Source organism: Sander vitreus, chromosome 3, assembly GCF_031162955.1.
Source record: "Sander vitreus isolate 19-12246 chromosome 3, sanVit1, whole genome shotgun sequence".
In the NCBI taxonomy this organism is placed as follows: domain Eukaryota; kingdom Metazoa; phylum Chordata; class Actinopteri; order Perciformes; family Percidae; genus Sander; species Sander vitreus.
The window spans coordinates 34,863,624-34,885,958 of record NC_135857.1 but is presented as its reverse complement, the minus strand read 5'-3'; the positions used below and the strand labels follow the sequence as shown (position 1 = coordinate 34,885,958).

Here is a 22,335-nt window from a genome sequence, read left to right as displayed (position 1 = left end):
TAGCTCCATAGAGTAGCCTTCATTTAGCCGTCTAGCTCCATAGAGTCCCATTCATTTAGCATCTAGCTCCATAGAGTCTCATTCATTTAGCCGTCTAGCTCCATAGACTCCCATTCATTTAGCATCTAGCTCCATAGACTCCCATTCATTTAGCATCTAGCTCCATAGAGTCCCATTCATTTAGCCGTCTAGCTCCATAAAGTCCCATTCATTTAGCATCTAGCTCCATAGAGTCCCATTCATTTAGCCGTCTAGCTCCATAGAGTCTCATTCATTTAGCCGTCTAGCTCCATAAACTCCCATTCATTTAGCATCTAGCTCCATAGAGTCCCATTCATTTAGCCGTCTAGCTCCATAGACTCCCATTCATTTAGCATCTAGCTCCATAGAGTCCCATTCATTTAGCATCTAGCTCCATAGAGTCCCATTCATTTAGCCGTCTAGCTCCATAGACTCCCATTCATTTAGCATCTAGCTCCATAGAGTCCCATTCATTTAGCATCTAGCTCCATAGAGTCCCATTCATTTAGCCGTCTAGCTCCATAAACTCCCATTCATTTAGCATCTAGCTCCATAGAGTCCCATTCATTTAGCATCTAGCTCCATAGAGTCCCATTCATTTAGCCATCTAGCTCCATAGACTCCCATTCATTTAGCCGTCTAGCTCCATAGAGTCCCATTCATTTAGCCGTCTAGCTCCATAGAGTCCCATTCATTTAGCCGTCTAACTCCATAGAGTCCCATTCATTTAGCCGTCTAGCTCCATAGAGTCCCATTCATTTAGCGTCTAGCTCCATAGAGTCCCATTCATTTAGCATCTAGCTCCATAGAGTCCCATTCATTTAGCATCTAGCTCCATAGACTCCCATTCATTTAGCATCTAGCTCCATAGACTCCCATTCATTTAGCATCTAGCTCCATAGAGTCCCATTATTTAGCATCTAGCTCCATAGAGTCCCATTCATTTAGCCGTCTAGATACATAGACTCCCATTCATTTAGCATCTAGCTCCATAGAGTCCCATTCATTTAGCCGTCTAGCTCCATAGAGTCCCATTCATTTAGCCGTCTAGCTCCATAGAGTCCCATTCATTTAGCCGTCTAGCTCCATAGAGTCCCATTCATTTAGCGTCTAGCTCCATAGAGTCCCATTCATTTAGCACTGGACCGCGATCACCCCCAGTGGAACTCTGGTGAAACTGCAACTACATTCGGTACAATGGGGCTGAATAGGGAGTGGAACGGCTTTCCGTAGACCAGCTTTGGTGTCATCGTGGACATTTCGAAGTTCATTTCACTTACAAATGGTAAGAGACAGTCTGACTGTCTGACTTAGTAAATAACTCACAATGTCGTGATATGAATAAAATGTTGTAAACATATCTTGTACCTAGGTGTCGATGTACGTTTGCTAACTCAGACTTAGTACAATCATCACGTTAGTGTCATTGTAGCGAAATAACAAACAGTTCAAACATTATAATGTACTCTGTTATTTCTATCAGGGGTCAGGCTGCGAAAGGGCAGACGCCATTTCGCGAGAGCTTCGCCAAGTCGGGAGAGCTTAGATCCCTAGTTAAAGCTGGTTAGTATGTACAAAAAAATAGCCTTCCTGCATGTACAGTCTTCGATGTTTTCTACACTTAGTCTAATTCACCACATTTGCATACATCTCCTGTGTGCTATGATACGTTTAAGTTTAATAGTAAGTAAATATTATACATTAAATATGGGCATTATAAGGGAATAAAGTAGACAGTTTGTGTCTATCCTACTTGGTTCCCTTATAATGCCCATATTCAATGCTGTCTGTTTTTTTACTTTATCCTTGCATTGCTATAGTTTCTATATTACTGTGTTTACATTATTCTCTTATATTGTCCATATTTAATGCTGGTCTCTAGACTTTATCCTTGCACTATTGTACTTATTTGCATTACCACCATGACACACACTCTCATAGAGCACCATGCTTACATCCCTTAGTACATATCTATCTATCTATCTATCTATCTATCTATCTATCTATCTATCTATCTATCTATCTATCTATCTATCTATCTATCTATCTATCTATCTATCTGTTGTTTAAAGCCATCTCTGAGTTGGCATCGAACAAGGGTGCTGCTTTGTATGTACTCACACACTATACCCATACTGATAGTCACTGTACCCCTTATAAGTGATGTATTCTTTTGAGATGTCAGTACGGTCATTAAAAAGTAATAGATGATACTACTCATCATTTCTTATTAAAACTGTTACTTATTGGTTGCTTATCTTACTTCCATATATTCCAGGTACACCTGTGCTGGCACTGACTGCTTCTGCTGATCGGGAATCCAGAGCCAGGTCAATGAAACAGCTGCAGATGGACAATCCAACTACTTTGGCGCTGAGCCCAAACCGAACAAACATCAGACTGGGTCTGATCAAAGTCCCTGCCCATACGCTGGACTGCCTAGACTGGGTTGTGAGGGATGTTAAAGAAAATCGTTATTATTTACTGCCAAACTATCAAGGAAGTTGGCAGAGTGTTCTGCCATTTGAAAGGGGAACTGGGTGAAGATTCCTGGGTTGACAGAGACTCTGAGAAAAACACTGAAAACCTACTTAGGGACTTTTCGTTATTTATTTCAGGGGCCACAGGAGGAGTATTGGGATCTTTAATATAACACACCTGACCCTCCCTTCACAAGCAATAAGTCTTGGTTGACCCTCCAAAATAATATGGAAAAAAGGGCTGACCCTACCCAACAATGTATTGATGCATTCTGTACTTATTTGCACTTGGAAAAGACACACAGATAGCCATGACATGATAACCACATGACTACACCTCTGCATTGTCATCTGACGCATCTCACTCCTCTGTTATGGTGTGGCGGCCATTTCAGGAGATTTACTCACTATCATTGTTGTGGAAACACAATAAGCATGGAAACTAAATGCACACTTCCTGCATTACTGCATTACTTCAAATACTAAGTTACTCCTCTAGTGAACTAGTATTCACATGAAATAAAACAATAAAGCATTGAGACCATTCAGCAAAGCACACTGGGTAACATTCAACACTGGCTGCTATGGACTCGTCACTAGGCTTCCTCAGTCATTGTATATTTTATCATAGGTAAGCTTGCCTTAAAAAGGCTGTCGTTTATATATATATATATATAATATCACTGGGACCGAAAGTATATTTGAGTCGGATTTGGCTGCAGCCTGGAGACCTCCCATCTCACGCCATCCCAGCTTGGTGCTGTCTGCGAGCTTCGACTTTTCAAAATAAAAGCTTGCATCTTGTCTGCTATGTTTTCGTACTTTAGTGTTTTGGATGTTTTTTAACTAAACAATATGGCAATCATGCTAATGAATAACATTATGTTTTCAGCAGATGTCTTAGTTACAACACGATGGAGCTAGCAAAGCAGTTTTGTGTTTATATTTGCGAGCGGGATTTATTCAGTTTGGGAAATCCCACGTATTTCCCTTGTGTAACGGAACCGTAAGCCCACCCACGACCCTTTCCTAAACATAACTGCGTCAAAAGGGACGGCAATAGTCCCGACCAAGCGTGTTTACTTACAGCGCTAAAGGGACGGCAACAGTCCCGACCAAGCACGTTTACTTATAGCGCTAAAGGGACGGCAATAGTCCCGACCAACCGCGTTTACTTATAGCGCTAAAGGGGACGGCAACAGTCCCGACCAAGCACGTTTACTTACAGCGCTAAAGGGACGGCAATAGTCCCGACCAAGCGCGTTAACTTATAGCGCTAAAGGGACGGCAATAGTCCCGACCACGTTTACTTATAGCGCTAAAGGGACGGCAATAGTCCCGACCACGTTTACTTATAGCGCTAAAGGGACGGCAACAGTCCCGACCAAGCGCGTTTACTTATAGCGCTAAAGGGACGGCAATAGTCCCGACCAAGCGTCTTTACTTAGAGCGCTAAAGGGACGGCAATAGTCCCGACCAAGCGCGTTAACTTATAGCGCTAAAGGGACGGCAATAGTCCCGACCAAGCGCGTTAACTTATAGCGCTAAAGGGACGGCAACAGTCCCAACCAAGCACGTTTACTTACAGCGCTAAAGGAGACTTTTAGCGTTAATAAGAACGACAAAGGCACCTGACCAAGCGTCCATATTTTACGAGATGGGTGTGAGAACGTGTTGATCACATATTGTAATGTATGGGTTACCAGATGATGTGGAAGCCATGGTTCAGCAGGTTGGGAGGGCAGGCAGAGGTGGGTTGCAGGCACATGTGATTGTTTAGGCTGTCAAACAGCATACAAAGCTTGACCCAGCAGTTAAGACAGTACTTGAGACTGGAATCACTAGTTGTCTAGAAGGGTATGTGATGATGTGGGGGTATGGTGAAGGGTATGTGATGATGTGGGGGTATGGTGAAGGGTATGTGATGATGTGATGGTATGGTGAAGGGTATGTGATGATGTGGGGGTATGGTGAAGGGTATGTGATGATGTGGGGGTATGGTGAAGGGTATGTGATGATGTGATGGTATGGTGAAGGGTATGTGATGATGGGGGGGTATGGTGAAGGGTATGTGATGATGTGGGGGTATGGTGAAGGGTATGTGATGATGTGGGGGTATGGTGAAGGGTACGTGATGATGTGGGGGTATGGTGAAGGGTATGTGATGAAGTGGAGGTATGGTGAAGGGTATGTGATGATGTGGGGGTATGGTGAAGGGTATGTGATGATGTGGGGGTATGGTGAAGGGTATGTGATGATGTGGGGGTATGGTGAAGGGTACGTGATGATGGGGGGGCCAAGGGAGCTTTATCAGGATCATAGTATCCTGGATCCATGAAATAACTGGCCTTTCAAAATAAAAGTCTGCCTGCCTCTATGGGAATCTAACATAGGGGTGTACTGACTTTAGTTGCCAGCGTTTTAGACATTGATGGCTGTGTGTTGAGTTATTTTGAGGGGACAGCACATTTACACTGTTATACAAGCTGTACACTTAATACTTTACATTGTAGCAAAGTGTAATTTCTTCAGTGTTGTCCCATTAAAAGATATAATGAAATATTTACTAAAATGTGAGGGGTGTATAAACTGTATATATGGGTCATTTGTCATCTCACCTGACAAGTGAAGCTCTTCCATGCTTTTCCCGACTGTGTTAAGTGGCCCCTTCGGATCACTTATCGATGTTCCCTTCCGCTTCAGAGTTCAGGAAAACGTCATTCTGGACCTTGAACATTTTTACAGATCCCCCACATAGGATTGCCAACTCTTTCTGCTTCTCTATAGCATTGTGGTGAGTTCTTATGGCCATTTTGCTCAGCCTGATATACGTAGTATACTACCTAGGTAGCATGCAAAGGCTGACAGGTACTATTGAGGCATCTTCTGGATGACATACCTTGGCAACAGTCTGAGATGGGTAATGGGTGGAAACCTGAAAATATAAGATTATTTAACAGTGTGAAGAATTATGGTATAGCCTAATAAGTATAATGTGCATTGACATTACATTGGAATATACAGACTGTTAGATATGGTGACCCCAGATGCAATTGCAGAGCAGGTCAGAGCAAGGTCAGGGGAACACTGTCCAACCCCTACAGAGGTGCAGTGCACAGAGATGGGGGTTGGGTAACATGTTAGTCCATTACACAAGGAAACATGTTAGTACTTACATGTTGGCAAAGTGACAGAGGCCAACTCACACAAAATCAGGTGCTAGTTTATATTGGTCACATTTGCTCAGGCCGCTGCTCCTTTGCGTCGAAAGGAGCCAGTTGAGGTGGTTCGGGCATCTGGTAAGGATGCCCCCTGGGCGCCTCCCTAGGGAGGTGTTCCAGGCACGTCCAGCTGGGAGGAGGCCTCGGGGAGACCCAGGACTAGGTGGAGGGACGTCCAGCTGGGAGGAGGCATCGGGGAGACCCAGGACTAGGTGGAGGGACGTCCAGCTGGGAGGAGACCTCGGGGAAGACCCAGGACTAGGTGGAGGGACGTCCAGCTGGGAGGAGGCCTCGGGGAGACCCAGGACTAGGTGGAGGGACGTCCAGCTGGGAGGAGGCCTCGGGGAGACCCAGGACTAGGTGGAGGGACGTCCAGCTGGGAGGAGGCATCGGGGGAGACCCAGGACTAGGTGGAGGGACGTCCAGCTGGGAGGAGGTCTCGGGGGAGACCCAGGACTAGGTGGAGGGATTATATCTCCAACCTGGCCTGGGAACGCCTCGGGATCCCCCAGTCGGAGCTGGTTAATGTGGCTCGGGAAAGGGAAGTTTGGGGTCCCCTGCTGGAGCTGCTACCCCCGCGACCCGACCCCGGATAAGCGGATGAAGATGGATGGATGGATGGATGGACATTTGCTCAGGCTACACCTGGTCTGACTCAAAATTTGGGCAGACTTTAAGTTTAATCATAGATAAATTACACTTAATGGGAGAAGTGTGGAGCGTGGAGTGTGTTCATCACACTTTTTCTCCCAGGCAGAACAGGAACACCTGTTGTGGCAGGTAACGCACATCGACAGCTTCTGAATCATCAGTGTTTAGATAATTAAAGTCTACTTTCTAACCCGCAGGCTCAGAAGGGTAAAGATGAGTTGAGAAATCATAAATCAAGAGGGTGGAGAATATCTTCTATGCAGTCAGTTTCATGAATTGAAAAGAAAGGAATGTAAAAGAGATGACTTGCCTTGACCAACTTCCACTTTGCTTGTTTGAAAGCCATGATGTCTCTCTCTCTCTCATGGGGGGGCAAAGCAGAGAAAGGGGAGGTAACCTTTCCCCTTATGACGTCATAAAGGGAAGATTCCAGATCGGCCCATCTGAGCTTTCATTTTCTCAAAGGCAGAGCAGGATACCCAGGGCTCGGTTTACACCTATCACCATTTCTAGCCACTGGGGGACCATAGGCAGGCTGGGGGACTCATATTAATGTTAAAAAACCTCATAAAGGGACATTTTCATGCCATGGGACCTTTTAACAAAACATCTTTCTTGTTTTCTGAGACTCACGCACAACTGGAGATGATTTGATCTTAAGAAAACCCAGAAGGGGAAGTAGTATGTTCCCTGTGTACAGCAGTAGTAGTATGTTCCCTGTGTACAGCAGTAGTAGTATGTTCCCAGTGTACAGCAGTAGTAGTATGTTCCCTGTGTACAGCAGTAGTAGTAGGTTACCTGTGTACAGCAGTAGTAGTAGTATGTTCCCTGTGTACAGCAGTAGTAGGATGTTCCTTGTGTACAGCAGTAGTAGTAGTATGTTCCCTGTGTACAGCAGTCCCTGTGTACAGCAGTAGTAGTATGTTCCCTGTGTACAGTAGTAGTAGTATGTTCCCTGTGTACAGCAGTAGTAGTGTGTTCCCTGTGTACAGCAGTAGTAGTATGTTCCCTGTGTACAGTAGTAGTAGTAGTATGTTCCCTGTGTACAGCAGTAGTAGTAGTAGTATGTTCCCTGTGTACAGCAGTAGTAGTAGTATGTTCCCTGTGTACAGTAGTAGTAGTAGTATGTTCCCTGTGTACAGCAGTAGTAGTAGTATGCTACCTGTGTACAGCAGTAGTAGTATGTTCCCTGTGTACAGCAGTAGTAGTAGTATGTTCCCTGTGTACAGCAGTAGTAGTATGTTCCCTGTGTACAGTAGTAGTAGTATGTTCCCTGTGTACAGCAGTAGTAGTATGTTCCCTGTGTACAGCAGTAGTAGTATGTTCCCTGTGTACAGCAGTAGTAGTAGTATGTTCCCTGTGTACAGCAGTAGTAGTAGTAGTATGTTCCCTGTGTACAGCAGTAGTAGTATGTTCCCTGTGTACAGCAGTAGTAGTATGTTCCCTGTGTACAGCAGTAGTAGTAGTATGTTCCCTGTGTACAGCAGTAGTAGTAGTATGTTCCCTGTGTACAGCAGTAGTAGTAGGTTACCTGTGTACAGCAGTAGTAGTAGTATGTTCCCTGTGTACAGCAGTAGTAGTATGTTCCCTGTGTACAGCAGTAGTAGTATGTTCCCTGTGTACAGCAGTAGTAGTATGTTCCCAGTGTACAGCAGTAGTAGTAAGTTCCCTGTGTACAGCAGTAGTAGTATGTTCCCAGTGTACAGCAGTAGTAGTAGTATGTTCCCTGTGTACAGCAGTAGTAGTATGTTCCCAGTGTACAGCAGTAGTAGTATGTTCCCTGTGTACAGCAGTAGTAGTATGTTCCCTGTGTACAGTAGTATGTTCCCAGTGTACATTCCCAGTGTACAGCAGTAGTAGTATGTTCCCTGTGTACAGCAGTAGTAGTATGTTCCCTGTGTACAGCAGTAGTAGTATGTTCCCAGTGTACAGCAGTAGTAGTATGTTCCCTGTGTACAGTAGTAGTACTATGTTCCCTGTGTACAGCATTCAATGGGAGAAAGAATGACTAGGCCTATTATAACAGATGCATGCAGCAGCTAGTTCAGATTATTATCTCCTGCAGCCATTTCCTTTCTGTTGCCAAGATTCAGGGGAGTAACAACAAAAGACAGTTCTTTTCACTAAAAGCCAGTCGCCATTTGATGACTTTCATCTTGAAAAATGTTGACATGTCTTCCCAGATGTGGCGCCCTGTGCCAAAATGTTGTCCTCAAGTAACCTGTGCATTTCAGCGGCCAGATGTCAGTGCTAAGGAAGTTGGTTTTTTTTACAACACAACATACCAATGGCATGTTGTTACTTGATGCTAGTTGGATGTCACGCTGTGACCTGCTCTAATCAAAGTATTTCTAATGGTACGTTATCTTTATTGTCACGGTTAAAGGGTAACTACCGGTTTTTTTTCAACCTGTACCCTATTTGTGTTTGTGTTTATAGAGTGACTGATGGGAACAACAATCTCTGACATTGGTCCAGTATTAAGAGAGATCGCTGCAGTCAGCAGCAGAGAAACAAGCTACAATGTAAGTTAATAGGACAATTATCCAGCTGGTATTTACCTTCACAAAAGTGCTCATTTTGCTGCTGACAGACTCAGATTATTATTCTAAGTGTCTGATAACATTATGAAAGGATCCCTTCAGAGATAGACCTTTAAAACCTTTCTGTTTAACCAGAAACAGCTCTGAGGTCGCTAGCTCTAAACCCACCAGACTCTATTTAAAAAAACAACACTTTTAGCGTGTATAGAGCCAACATATTGTCACATGTAAATCAGTAAACTATGTGTTTATTTCAACCAAAACTAGAGTTGTGATGGTGGGAAATGTAGAGAGACGACCCAAAACGGCTTTTCATAGTTTTATTTAGTTTCTGTCCACTTTGAATGAAGTGTGTTTTACGATGCTTAAATGACTGTTTATTTACATGGAGTCTGGTGGGTTTGGCGAACGCAATTGCGCAGCTGTTTTCATGTTTAAAAAAAGGATCTTACTCCTTAACAGAAAAGTCGACCTCCTTAGAAATCCTTTCCATAAACACACAACACACAAAAAAACCTTCAAAATGTTTTAATAATTCATCAAAAAAGAAAAAACATAAATTAAAAAGTCAAATGTATAGAGAAAATGTCCCCTACTACTACTACTACTACTACTACTACTACTACTCCTCAACTAAATGCTGCAACTGATGATTCTTATTTTTATTATTTATTTTTTTACATTTTTCGTTGCTTTTTTTCTATGACGGCTAAGGAACGTTTTTTTTTGGGGGGGGGGGCTTTATGAGGCCCAAACTGTAAGTGAGAAAGCTACATGAGACACGCAATAGATATGACTTTTTTTTCAAAATAAAAGCATGTCAGTAAACTAAAAATGTCTGGCCCTTATGGGTCTTCTTTTATCCAAAACCCCCCCCCAAAAAATTCAGTTAACAGAGATGCAAACAGAGCAAAGAGACTGATGTGTGTCTTTACTTTATGCATAACTTAAACAACAATCATAATAGTTGCTGATTGATTAATCGACTACAAGCAAGCAGCCCACATTCATGTTAAATAAAGTCCAGAATATAAGCAACAGGTTTAAAAACAATCCACACACACACACACACACACACAAGCAGAAACTCTGCTTCTGCGCATGCTTAGTAAGCAGCAGGTAGAACAAAGATAAAACTGTCCTGGGATCAGTTCTGTGTGTCTAAATGTGCACTAACGTCACACACACAGGCACCAACAGCTTCTCTGCTTCTGCGCATGCTCAGTAAGCAGCAGGTTGAACGATACAAAAACAAAAACCGTCCTGGGATCAATTCCGTGTGTTTAAATCTGCACTAACATACACATGTTCTCTTAATCCATCCATGACATTACAGACAAGGGCTCCAACAGTTTCTCTGCTTCTGCGCATGCTCAGTAGGCCCTCATGGCCGCACTCCACCGGTGATCTCAGTACTAATGTATCTGTCCTGGGTTTCTCTCTTCCTCCGCCCCCCCCCCGTCCCGCCAACGCCATCAGCTCTCGGGCTTGTCCTTGTTGGGGCCCATGAACTCCACTCCGTCGATCGGGATGTCCTTCTCCTTGATGGCCTTCTGCACGCACAGCTGGTACTTCCGGAAGGTCTCGGTGCACGGGTCGCCGCTCTGGTCCCCCTTCAGGAACTTCTCGGCGAACCAGCGGTTGAAGCACTGGTCGTACTCCCGCTTCAGGTCGGTGCAGGCTTCCCCGACGCTGTTCATGTCCGACGGTGTGTAGCTGACTCCCACCCCGAAAACAGAAATATGGAGGGCTTTCTTTTTGTTTATATATTCCACTGTTTTATTTCTTCAAAAACGCAGCAACAACGCTGTCAACAGGAACACTCGTTGACTCTCCTTGAAACGGCGTGATGTGATTGGCTGGTTCCCTTCGAACGTAATGGCGTCACGACGCGTCAGAGATATTGCGGTGAGAGGGAGCAATCACTCTTTTCACTCGCTAAATGTAATGTTTTTCAACCACAAACCGTCTTAACCATCGATCTGTAAGATAATCATGAACTGATTTATAGTTTTTTTTATTCTTTTATATAGTTATTATAGTTAGTTTATAGTCTAGTTATTTAATTACATAATGTATGTTTGTTTTTGTGTTGTTTTAATGTTCTGATTGCCTGTATTTGAATGTTGTATACATATTTCTTTTGCTCTCAGACATTGGTATTTGTATGCGTCTGGCATTAATTGTAATGGTTGATGAATAAAGTAAATTATTCAGTGTGTGTTTTGCAAAAATGTTCATGTTTGAAATAATTTTTGGTTATATATTGAATGTTTCTTTAAGATTTTCAGATTTTCTTCTGAGAAAAAAGACATTTTTATGATTTGAATGATATTGGTTGAAAAAAAATACTTTTATTTTGAAAAAATACTTTTATTTTGAAAAATAAGTTTATTTTGAACCTCTTTATTTTATAGATTCTAAATGATATATGTATATGTATATATATATATATACACATACATTTGTGTGTGTATATATGTATACACACAAATGTATGTGTATATACGTAAATGTATGAATGTGTATATATACATATATATACATATATATATATATATATATATATACATGTATATATATATATATATATATATATATATATATATATGTGTATATATATACACAAGTGCAAATGGGTGAAAAAAGAAACCACACATATAACTATATTAAAATATATTGAAACATTAGCAATAATCCCAGAGGAATGTGTGTTGTTGCAACAACGGAACTTATTTTATGAATGTGTGTATGTGTTAATGAGTGGTGGTTAGATATTGAATGTTTCTTTAAGATGTTCAGATTTTCTTTTAAGAAAAAAGATTATTTTTTATGATTCGAATATTGATTGAAAAAAGACTTTTATTTTGAAAAAAAATACTTATTTTGAAAACAGACTTTTATTTTGAAAAAAATACATTTTGAAAAAAAAAATATTTTGAAAAAAAGACATTTATTTTGAAAAAAAGTCTTATTTTGAAAAAAATACATTTATTTTGAAAATAAAGTCTTATTTTGAGAAAAAAAAACTTATTTTGAAAAAAAAGACTTTTATTTTGAAAAAGACTTTTATTTTGAAAAATGTCTTATTTTGAAATCTCTTTATTTTATGGGTTCTACATTCACGAATGCAAATGGGTGAAAACAGAAACCACACATACAATTATTTTAAATATTTTTAAACAATACATCGGCAGAAAAACAATATATTTTTAACGTCTTTAATTCCAAGTCTTTTTTGTGTCATATTGTGTACTGTGTGTACTGTGTGTACTGTTTTGTGTGTTGATAATTATATCATGGCTGAAACATTATACAATAAAGGTGTTTTAAATCCCTGAGGAATCAAGTTTTGTGTATTTTTAGTTAATTATACTCAGATTCAATCACTGATTATAATACTTTTGTACTTTTACTTGAGTACGAGTTTGAAAGCAGGACTTTTACTTTTAACCGAGTATTTATACACTGTAGTATTACAACTTATACTTAAAAGATCTTCTTCTGATCAATCTATAAACCAGTGTATCTGTAACTGGTCTGTAATTTTGACAAAAAAGACGCAGAGTGAGACCTCTTTCTCTCATGAAGAAAGAGGTCCGCCCCCCAAAACCCGCGAGAGTTCCCCCCAGCTTTTCGAAATCTCGCGGCTCTCCAAGAAGACGTGAGAACCGTCAGACTAATCGAAATAAGGGGATATTTACTTTTATTAATCAACTTATAAGATATAAAACAGAAGCGGGAGGTCAAACGGGTAAGTAACAACCGCGGAGATTATTAAGTAACATTTGATTGCCGTTGTTTGGGAGATATCCATTCAAATAACGTTAGCATGCTTTGCTAGGCCTGATTGTTATGGCCTGGATGCTTCGCCGCTGCTAGCTTAGCCGTTAGCGGGGTTTTTTCTGCAATTCAAACAAGCGGTTTTGTGTTTTATGTGCTGTTACAGTGTACTCCGGGGAGCTAAGATGTCTGACAGCGACGACAGCGACTTCTCCGACAACCAGAGCGAGCGCAGCAGCGATGGAGAGGCCGAGGAAGTGGAGAATGAGGTATATATGCTAACCGCTAGCTAAGCGATGCTAACTGCCCGGTGGGTGCAGGTAAACATTGGGATGAAAAGTGGCGCGTTGAAGTGGAATAAACTGCCCAAAAATAAAGCCACAGGCGGATATAAATGCTGAGAACGTATGGTTTTAGAGAAAGGACATTCTGTAGCATATTGTGTACTTTATTGTTACTTCGCAGTGGTGAAATATTTGAAATTAGTTTAGTTTCAGAGTTTTTTTTCTTCAGTACAGCTAGCTAGTGTGTACAGCATTGCTACTTTGCAGTGGAATGTAACTAAGTACATTTACTCAAGTAGTTTAAGTAACGTTACAGGTAAACATTGTGATGAATAAATGGCCAAAGAAATAAAACCACAGGCTGATATAAATGCTGAAACTTATGCTGTTAGAGGAATGGTATTCTGTAGCATATTGTGTACTTGTATCTGAGACTTAAGTACATTTATTTCAGTACTAATGTTCTAAGTGTCTGATAACATTATGGAAAGGATTTCTAAGGAGGTCGACCTTTCTGTTAAAGAGTAAGATCCTTTTTTAAAACGTAAAAACATCTGCGCAATTGCGTTCGCTAAACCCACCAAACTCCATGTAAATAAACAGTCATTTAAGCATCGTAAAACACACTTCATTCAAAGTCGACAGAAACTAAATAAAACCATTAAAAACCCGTTTTCGGTCGTCTTTCCACTTTTCTAACCATCACAACTCTAGTTTTGGTTGAAATAAACACATAGTTTACCTATTTACATGTGACAATATGTTGGCTCTATACACACTAAAAGTATTGTTTTTTTAAATGGAGTCTGGTGGGTTTAGAGCTATCGACCTCAGAGCTGTTTCTGGTTAAACAGAAAGGTCTCAAAGAGGTTTTAAAGGTCTATCTCTGTAGGGATCTTTTCCATAATGTTGTCAGACACTTTCAGTATTAATCTGTGCCTGTCAGCGGCAAAACAAGCACTTTTGTGAAGGTAAATACAAGCTGGACAATTGTCCTATTGACTAACATTGTAGCTTGTTTCTCTGCTGCCGACTGCAGCGATCTCTCTTAATACTGGACCAATGTCAGAGATTGTTGTTCCCATCAGTCACTTAGACACAAACACATAGGAAACATAGGGTCCAGGTTGAAAAAAAGCGTCAGAAAAACAGCGAGAAGGTATCCTTATGGGTGGTAATTGTGGCAGCATTTTATTTCTGATGATACTTACCTACTTCTACTGAAGTAACATTTGAAATGCAGGACTTTAACTTGTAACAGAGTGGTATTAGTACTTTTTTTCTTGAGTAAAGGATCTGAATACGTCCTCCGCCGCTGTTAGTTTGTTTCTGTTTGTTTCTTCCCCAGGAGGAGACGGGCAGCCCCGTGGGCAGCGACAAGGTAGCGGAGGAGGAGGGCGAGGACCTGGAGGACGAGGAGGAATACGACGAAGAGGAGGAGGAGGACGATGAGGAGGGTCCCAGGAAGAAGAAGCCCCGACACGGAGGGTTCATCCTGGATGAAGCCGGTACCAAAACCACTTCTGCTTCCGTCTTTTAACTGATGCCCCGTCCATATTGGGCAGTGTGCAAATTATCTGTGTCTGCGTTGTATTTGTACGATAACCGATGACGTCCATTAAGTAAAAAGTACCCTACTTTGGCTCGGCTACAGCTCTGTGTCTGTGCCTCTGCTCTGTCTCACTTAATGTCCCGCCCACAATACTATCTGGTTGGCTAGATGTTATACGTGTAGTATCCAATCAACGCTGATCATGGCATTGATACCTTGTTGTCCTTCTGCGTGTGTCCTCTCTGCCTAGACGTGGACGATGAGTACGAGGACGAGGAGGATCAGTGGGAGGAAGGAGCGGAAGACATTCTGGAGAAAGGTGAGCAACTCGGCCGGTTCAGGGCGCCCGGAGAGAGCGTTGACATATTTCACCCTTCAGTGCTTTTCCTACGTTTGCTGAGAAAAACAGTCATGAAATGTAAGGTTTTTTAAAATCAAACCAGCAAAACGCCAAAACTAACAAACCCTTTTTTGTGACGAGGTACGTTTTGGCACTTGTTGTGAAGAAAGTCATAATATTTAAGGAAAACAGTCGTGAAGAAAGTCATAATATTTCAGGAGAAAAGTCATGAAGAAAGTCATATTTTAAGGAAAACAGTCGTGAAGAAAGTCATAATATTTCAGGAGAAAAGTCATGAAGAAAGTCATAATATTTAAGGAGAAAAGTCGTGAAGAAAGTCATAATATTTAAGGAGAAAAGTCATGAAGAAAGTCATAATATTTAAGGAGAAAAGTCATGAAGAAAGTCATAATATTTCAGGAGAAAAGTCATGAAGAAAGTCATAATATTTAAGGAGAAAAGTCATGAAGAAAGTCATAATATTTAAGGAGAAAAGTCGTGAAGAAAGTCATAATATTTAAGGAGAAAAGTCGTGAAGAAAGTCATAATATTTAAGGAGAAAAGTCGTGAAGAAAGTCATAATATTTAAGGAGAAAAGTCATGAAGAAAGTCATAATATTTAAGGAGAAAAGTCATGAAGAAAGTCATAATATTTAAGGAGAAAAGTCATGAAGAAAGTCATAATATTTAAGGAGAAAAGTCGTGAAGAAAGTCATAATATTTAAGGAGAAAAGTCGTGAAGAAAGTCATAATATTTAAGGAGAAAAGTCGTGAAGAAAGTCATAATATTTAAGGAGAAAAGTCATGAAGAAAGTCATAATATTTAAGGAGAAAAGTCATGAAGAAAGTCATAATATTTAAGGAGAAAAGTCATGAAGAAAGTCATAATATTTAAGGAGAAAAGTCATGAAGAAAGTCATAATATTTAAGGAGAAAAGTCGTGAAGAAAGTCATAATATTTACGGAGAAAAGTCGTGAAGAAAGTCATAATATTTAAGGAGAAAAGTCATGAAGAAAGTCATAATATTTAAGGAGAAAAGTCATGAAGAAAGTCATAATATTTAAGGAGAAAAGTCATGAAGAAAGTCATAATATTTACGGAGAAAAGTCGTGAAGAAAGTCATAATATTTACGGAAAACAGTCATAATATTTAAGGAGAAAAGTCATGAAGAAAGTCATAATAATTAAGGAGAAAAGTCATGAAGAAAGTCATAATAATTAAGGAGAAAAGTCATGAAGAAAGTCATAATATTTAAGGAGAAAAGTCGTGAAGAAAGTCATAATATTTAAGGAGAAAAGTCTTGTACGTACTAGAGCTGCACAATGTATTGTTTTTTTAACGTAATGGCGCAGTAAACGCATCGCGTAAAGCTGCGACACATGGCAAAACAGACGCCACAAAGACGGCAACGGAAATGTCTAAGGCCCCGTTTTACACGTACGTGGTTATTTTTGAAAAACGGCTATTTTGCGGGATTCTGATTGGCTAACGTGGGCTTGCGCTTCTCGTTACACTGCCACCCACAGGTTTGGCGTGCTCTTGACAGCATTGACGGCATACAGTGTAAACAGACACTTTTCTGAAAACTGACAGCTGTGCACGATGTTATTTTTGAAAAACGGAGAGGTTGAAATGTCCTTTTATGGATATAGCGGCCATGTGTAAACGCAGCATCAAACCCCCCCTCAGGACTTGTGTCGAAAAGCGCCTCAGCTGAAGTGTAGGGCTGGGTGTCGTCAAAAATACTTGATAGCTGTAACGATACCGAGACCTTTTGATCCCGGGTCTCGGTACCCTATTTTAAAAGTCTGTTATTTGTTCAGTGTTGGCGTATGAAGCAGAGAGTGGTGTGTAGATTGTGAACATGACTGACTTGAACTCTCTCTGTCTTATTGGTGTTCCTCTCTTGCCATGCATGTCCTCTTCAGTTAACGGTAATTGTACTCCAGACCCTCTCCCGCTCTGATGTTTCCATGTTTATAGATCCATGTGTCTCTGAAGCAACACAAAAATGGAATATCAGTGTCATCCTCTTTTGATTAAAAACCCATGAATGTATTAACACCCCACCACCTCATCATGTCAGCACACTGTATTTGTGAGCGTGTAGCGTAACGCGAGGAAGCACCGAGGGCAAATCCATTATTGGCTCCTTGAACAGCAACAACTCGCCACAACAACAACAGTTACTGTTCATCCCATTTTAATTGGCTACGGAATCAGCTGTACTGCTTTCTCAAAACCGTTAGTTAAGTCCGTACGTACCCTTCTCGCCGAGGTAATAATGGTCTCGCGACATCGGTCACAAGTGCAGCAGCCAATAGACGGAGTCTGACGGCGTTATTATGGATCCCACGCAACTTCTACGCAAGTCCCGCCCCACGCAGCAGCCCGATTGGTCGGGGTTAGGCCTCCTGCACGCTGCCTGCGTGGCGTGAGCGCGTCAGCTGCGTGGCGTGGCTGGAAAAACGCCTGCGTGCTAGAAATAGGACCGACGCCTATTTTTCACGCGACACGCAAGCGCGTTGGAAGCGTTTCCAGGCAACATAGAACACAAAGAGATGTTTATATGTCATTTAGACACAAATACATATTAATAAATGACATGTTGATGTTTGAAAGTCTCGAGGTTTTGACATAAATGTCATTAAAAAAAATATATATAATAATAATAACGGAACCAAATATTCTGCAGCTTATTTTTCCGTCAATACTGCCCGACGTTGTCTTTGCTGTTATGAAATCAGTATATATTAATATTTCAACATGAAGTATACTACTGCTTAGTGCATTTTATCAATGGGAAACGTACATGTATGTAGGACGGTACAGACGACAAAATAGGCTACGGAACATTTCGCTCGATGGCGTTTTTTGCCGCCAACGTCGCCTTTCGGGCAGCGTGGCAGTGGTTATGTTTAGGTTTAGGGTTAGCTGCCCGGAAGGCGACGTTGGCGGCAAAAAACGCCATCGAGCGAAATGTTCCGTAGCCTATTTTGTCGTCAGTATTGCCCGACGTTGTCAAACGCACAAATATTGACAAAATAAAGTTGAAGAACACGCTATTATGTCGTTTTATCAACGGGAAACGTACATGTGTAAAGACGAGGCTAGCAGCAACGCCGCGTCAGACACGTTTCTGGCGTGTAAAGTAGAGCTGGGCAATAGATCGATATATCGATGTCGTGATATGAGACTAGATATCGTCTCAGATTTTGGATATCGTAATATTACGTAAGTGTCTTTTCCTGGTTGTAAAGGCTGCGTCACAGTGAAGTGATGTTATTTTCTGAACTTACCAGACTGTTGTAGCTGTTCTATTATTTCTTTACCCACGTAGACATTATGTCTACATTACTGGTGATTATTTATCAAAACTCTCACTGTGTAAATATTTTTTGAAAGCACCAGTAGTCAACGCTACGATATCGTTGCGGTATCGATATCGAGGTATTTGGTCAAGAATATTGTGATATTTGATTTTCTCCATATCGCCCAGCCCTAGTGTAAAGACATAGAAAACGCCAAGCAACAGAAACGCCACGCACAGGCCACGCACAGGCCACGCACAGGCCACGCTCAGGCCACGCTCAGGCCACGCTCAGGCCACGCTCACGCCATGCTCAGGCCGCGCTCAGGCCACGATCAGGCCACGCTCAGGCCACGCTCAGGCCACGCTCAGGCCACGCTCAGGCCACGATCAAGCCACGCTCAAGCCACGATCAAGCCACGATCAGGCCACGATCAAGCCATGCTCAGGCCACGATCAAGCCACGCTCAGGCCACGATCACGCCACGCTCACGCCATGATCAAGCCACGCTCAGGCCACGCTCAGGCCACGCTCAAGCCACGCTCAAGCCACGCTCAGGCCACGCTCAGGCCACGCTCAGGCCACGCTCAGGCCACGATCAAGCCATGCTCAGGCCACGATCAAGCCACGCTCAGGCCACAATCACGCCACGCTCACGCCACGATCAAGCCACGCTCAGGCCACGCGCTCAGGCCACGCTCAGGCCACGCTCAGGCCACGCTCAGGCCACGCTCAGGCCACGATCAAGCCACGATCAAGCCACGATCAAGCCACGATCAAGCCACGATCAGGCCACGCTCAAGCCACGCTCACGCCACGCTCACGCCACGCTCAAGCCACGCTCAAGCCACGCTCAAGCCACGCTCAAGCCACGCTCAAGCCACGCTCAAGCCACGATCAAGCCACGATCAAGCCACGATCAAGCCACGATCACGCCACGCAGCCAGTGTGCAGGAGGCCCTAGGACTTTGGGAAACTCTGATCTGATCCACATTTTCCACCATTTTCTGACATTTTATAGACCAAACAACCGATTAATCAAGTAATTAACATACCGTGAAAGTCATCGTGAGTTGCAGCCCTAATCTGCACGTGCAGTGAGTAATTCCACCTTCAGAGAACCAAGTGTGATCATTTGCCTGACCCTGCTACCTGGTAGAAAGTTGCCATGTTTTCTTTTATTTATTTTTTTTACTTCACGTTTTGGACTAACGGATATGGATGAAGCTTTCTATGTGGCACATTGTAAATGCAAAGTATCACTAAAGGGTAAAGTACAGTACAAACAGAACCCAAGCTGGCGTGTGTCGACGGCAGCACGATGCCTAGTCAGCGGCGGAAATGTCTCGATCGCTGGCTGTGCAAAAAGGCTCCGAGCGTTTGTTTTTCCCAGATCTCTGAACTGCACTTAAATAGGTCTTGCTGTTGGCGTTCAACACCTGGGAAAACAACTGAGCCAATCGGTGCTCTGCAGGCACAAACGGCCGCCAGAACGGCGCTTTTTAGAGCGTGGACTTCCGCCGAAAGATAAAAGCAGTGCGAGTTCATTCTTCCAACGCTCCATGAAGGCAGCACAAACACCCCTATCTCGCAATGTTAACAAAAGAGAAAAATGATTTGTGCACCCGCCCCGTGATTCGGATCCCTTCCAAAATGTAAAGGGTTCTTCCTCGGCCCATGCTGCACCCTTCTACCAAGTTTCATGAAAATTTAGCCAGTCCTACTGACAAACAAATACACCAACACTTCAAAGAGTCAACAATAAGATTATTCGAACTGTAAACAATCTTAAAGCTCAAAATATACTAGAATACTTCTAGTCCAACCTGGACCCTGTTTTACGTCCAATAAAGTGCTTGTTTTGCCGCTGAAAGGCTCAGATTATTATTCTAAGTGTCTGATAACATTATGGAAAGGATTTCTAAGGAGGTCGACCGTTCTGTTAAAGAGTGAGATCCTTTTTTTAAACGTAAAAACAGCTGCGAAATTGCATTCGCTAAACCCACCAGACTCCATGTAAATAATCAGTCATTTAAGCATCGTAAAACACACTTCATTCAAAGTCGACAGAAACAAAATAAAACTATTAAAAGCCGTTTTGAGTCGTCTTTCCACTTTTCCAACCATCACAACTCTAGTTTTGGTTGAAATAAACATATAGTTTACTGATTTACATGTGACAATATGTTGGCTCTATACACGCTAAAAGTACTGCTTTTTTAAATGGAGTCTGGTGGGTTTAGAGCTAGCGACCTCAGAGTTGTTTCTGGTTAAACAGAACGGTCTTAAAGAGGTTTTAAAGGTCTATCTCTGTAGGGATCCTTTCCATAATGTTGTCAGACACTTAGAAGAATAATCTGAGCCTGTCGGTGTGAAAAACAGCTGTTCACAGCATTCTCGCTTAAAGCTTCTGACACACCAACCCGCTAATCGGCCGGACAGTCTGGCGAGGTCGGTGACTCGAGTCTGTTCGGTGTGTTCCGTGCCGTCAGAGGAGCCGTCGGCCTTCATTTTGGCCGCTTTGACATGTTGAATCAGAAGGCGGGCAGTCGGAATCGATGACCAATCTGATTTGTGGAGAGCTAGCACGGAAATAACGGGATGAGCGTGACTAGAGTCTCTCAAAATCTGACGAAAATCTGTTAAACTGACCTTTTGTCGATCTGAAATGAAGACGGATTCAGCAACTGCACGGCCTATTTCTCGCTTAAAATGTTTTTCAATGTTATTTTAGTACAATACGAGCTCGTAATCCCAAAGTAATCCCACTATTGTCGGCTGGAGAAGCCAGACCCACGTGGCGCGTCATTTCCACTTTTCTGCCGACGGTCGGCCGTCCGGTTGGTGTGTCAGGGCCTTAATACTGACCCAACTTCAAACACTGCTGTTCCCATCAGTCACTTAGACACAGAAACCAAGGTTGTGTGGTTGAGTTTCTACTGTACTGTACTTTGACCCTTTCTAAACCTCCACTGGTCTCGTGCTTCTCACAGTCACCATCCAATTAACTAGTTTGCTTTTCTGTTTGTTTTTTTTTCCTCCCATCATGCTTTGTGTTGTGGCTGCCTGTCTGCTCCTGTGTGCTCTGCCCTGCCCTGCTGAACACTATCTTCTGTCCTCTCCTCTTCATCCCCCTCTTTCCCTCTTCTTCCACCCTTTTCCCTCCTTTTCTCTCTCCATGCTTTCTCCTTACTTCCCTTTTTCTCCCATCCTGCTCTTGGCCCTTTTCTCCTCTCCATCTCTTCCTTTTGCATTTGCTCCTGTTCTCCATCTCTTCCTCCTTCCTTTTCTTCTGCTTCTCCACACCTTCTCTCTCTCCCTCTCTCCCTTTTTTTTGTTTTCCTTTCCCTTCTGTTCTCTCTCTCTTCTCCGTCCTTTCTCCTTCCCCTACTTTATCTCCGCTACCGCTCTTCCTCTCGCCTCCTCTTTACCCTCTCCTCTTCCTCTCCCTTCTCTCTCTCTCTCTCTCTCTCTCTCTCTCTCTCTCTCTCTCTCTCTCTCTCTCTCTCTCTCATTGGTCGATGCTGAGCAGAGGAGGCTGAAGGTAAGTCTGTTCTTAAATTCATTTTTTATATTTGTGTAATTGGATTCTCTTTACATTACACACAGACACACACACACATACACACACACACACACATACACACACACACACACAGACACACACACAGACACACACAGAGACAACAGAGACAACGTCTCACTATATACGTATATAGTGAGACGTTGTCTCGTCTATATATGTATACATATATATGTATACGTATATAGTGAGACGTTGTCTCGTCTACATATGTATGTATATATATATATATATATATATATATATATATATATATATACGTATATAGTGAGACGAGACAACGTCTCACTATATACGTATATAGTGAGACGAGACAACGTCTCACTATATACGTATATAGTGAGACGAGACAACGTCTCACTATATACGTATATAGTGAGACGAGACAACGTCTCACCGTGGAACAAGTGGTTTCACACACTGAGCACATTTTAAAATGTATGAAAACGACATTTGAGACAGGCTACGTTTAGTGCACACACATTATAGATTGTGCAATTACTACTTAAGGTAGAGCATTTAAGACGGACAGGCAACAGACAACAAAAGACGGGGCATAGTAGT

The 22,335-nt window shown here is 42.2% G+C and overlaps 2 protein-coding genes across 3 annotated transcripts in view; one reads left to right on the top strand and one right to left on the bottom strand.

The window, feature by feature from the left end:
* Positions 1–9,429: 9,429 nt before the first annotated feature.
* triap1 (TP53 regulated inhibitor of apoptosis 1) lies at positions 9,430–10,783 on the bottom strand. Its single transcript, XM_078247153.1, has one exon. The coding sequence runs from the start codon at positions 10,614–10,616 to the stop codon at positions 10,392–10,394; it is 225 nt and encodes a 74-aa protein (XP_078103279.1). The 5' UTR covers positions 10,617–10,783; the 3' UTR covers positions 9,430–10,391.
* Positions 10,784–12,546: 1,763 nt separating this feature from the next.
* The window catches only part of supt5h (SPT5 homolog, DSIF elongation factor subunit), a 38,009-nt gene continuing 28,220 nt past the window's right edge, over positions 12,547–22,335 (top strand). For both annotated transcript variants that reach the window (XM_078247152.1, XM_078247151.1), the window contains exons 1-5: positions 12,547–12,670; positions 12,866–12,968; positions 14,332–14,491; positions 14,786–14,854; positions 21,721–21,732. In XM_078247152.1, coding sequence (XP_078103278.1) covers positions 12,885–12,968; positions 14,332–14,491; positions 14,786–14,854; positions 21,721–21,732 — 325 coding nt within the window. In that variant the 5' untranslated portion in view covers positions 12,547–12,670; positions 12,866–12,884. The remainder of the gene's footprint in view (positions 12,671–12,865; positions 12,969–14,331; positions 14,492–14,785; positions 14,855–21,720; positions 21,733–22,335) is intronic.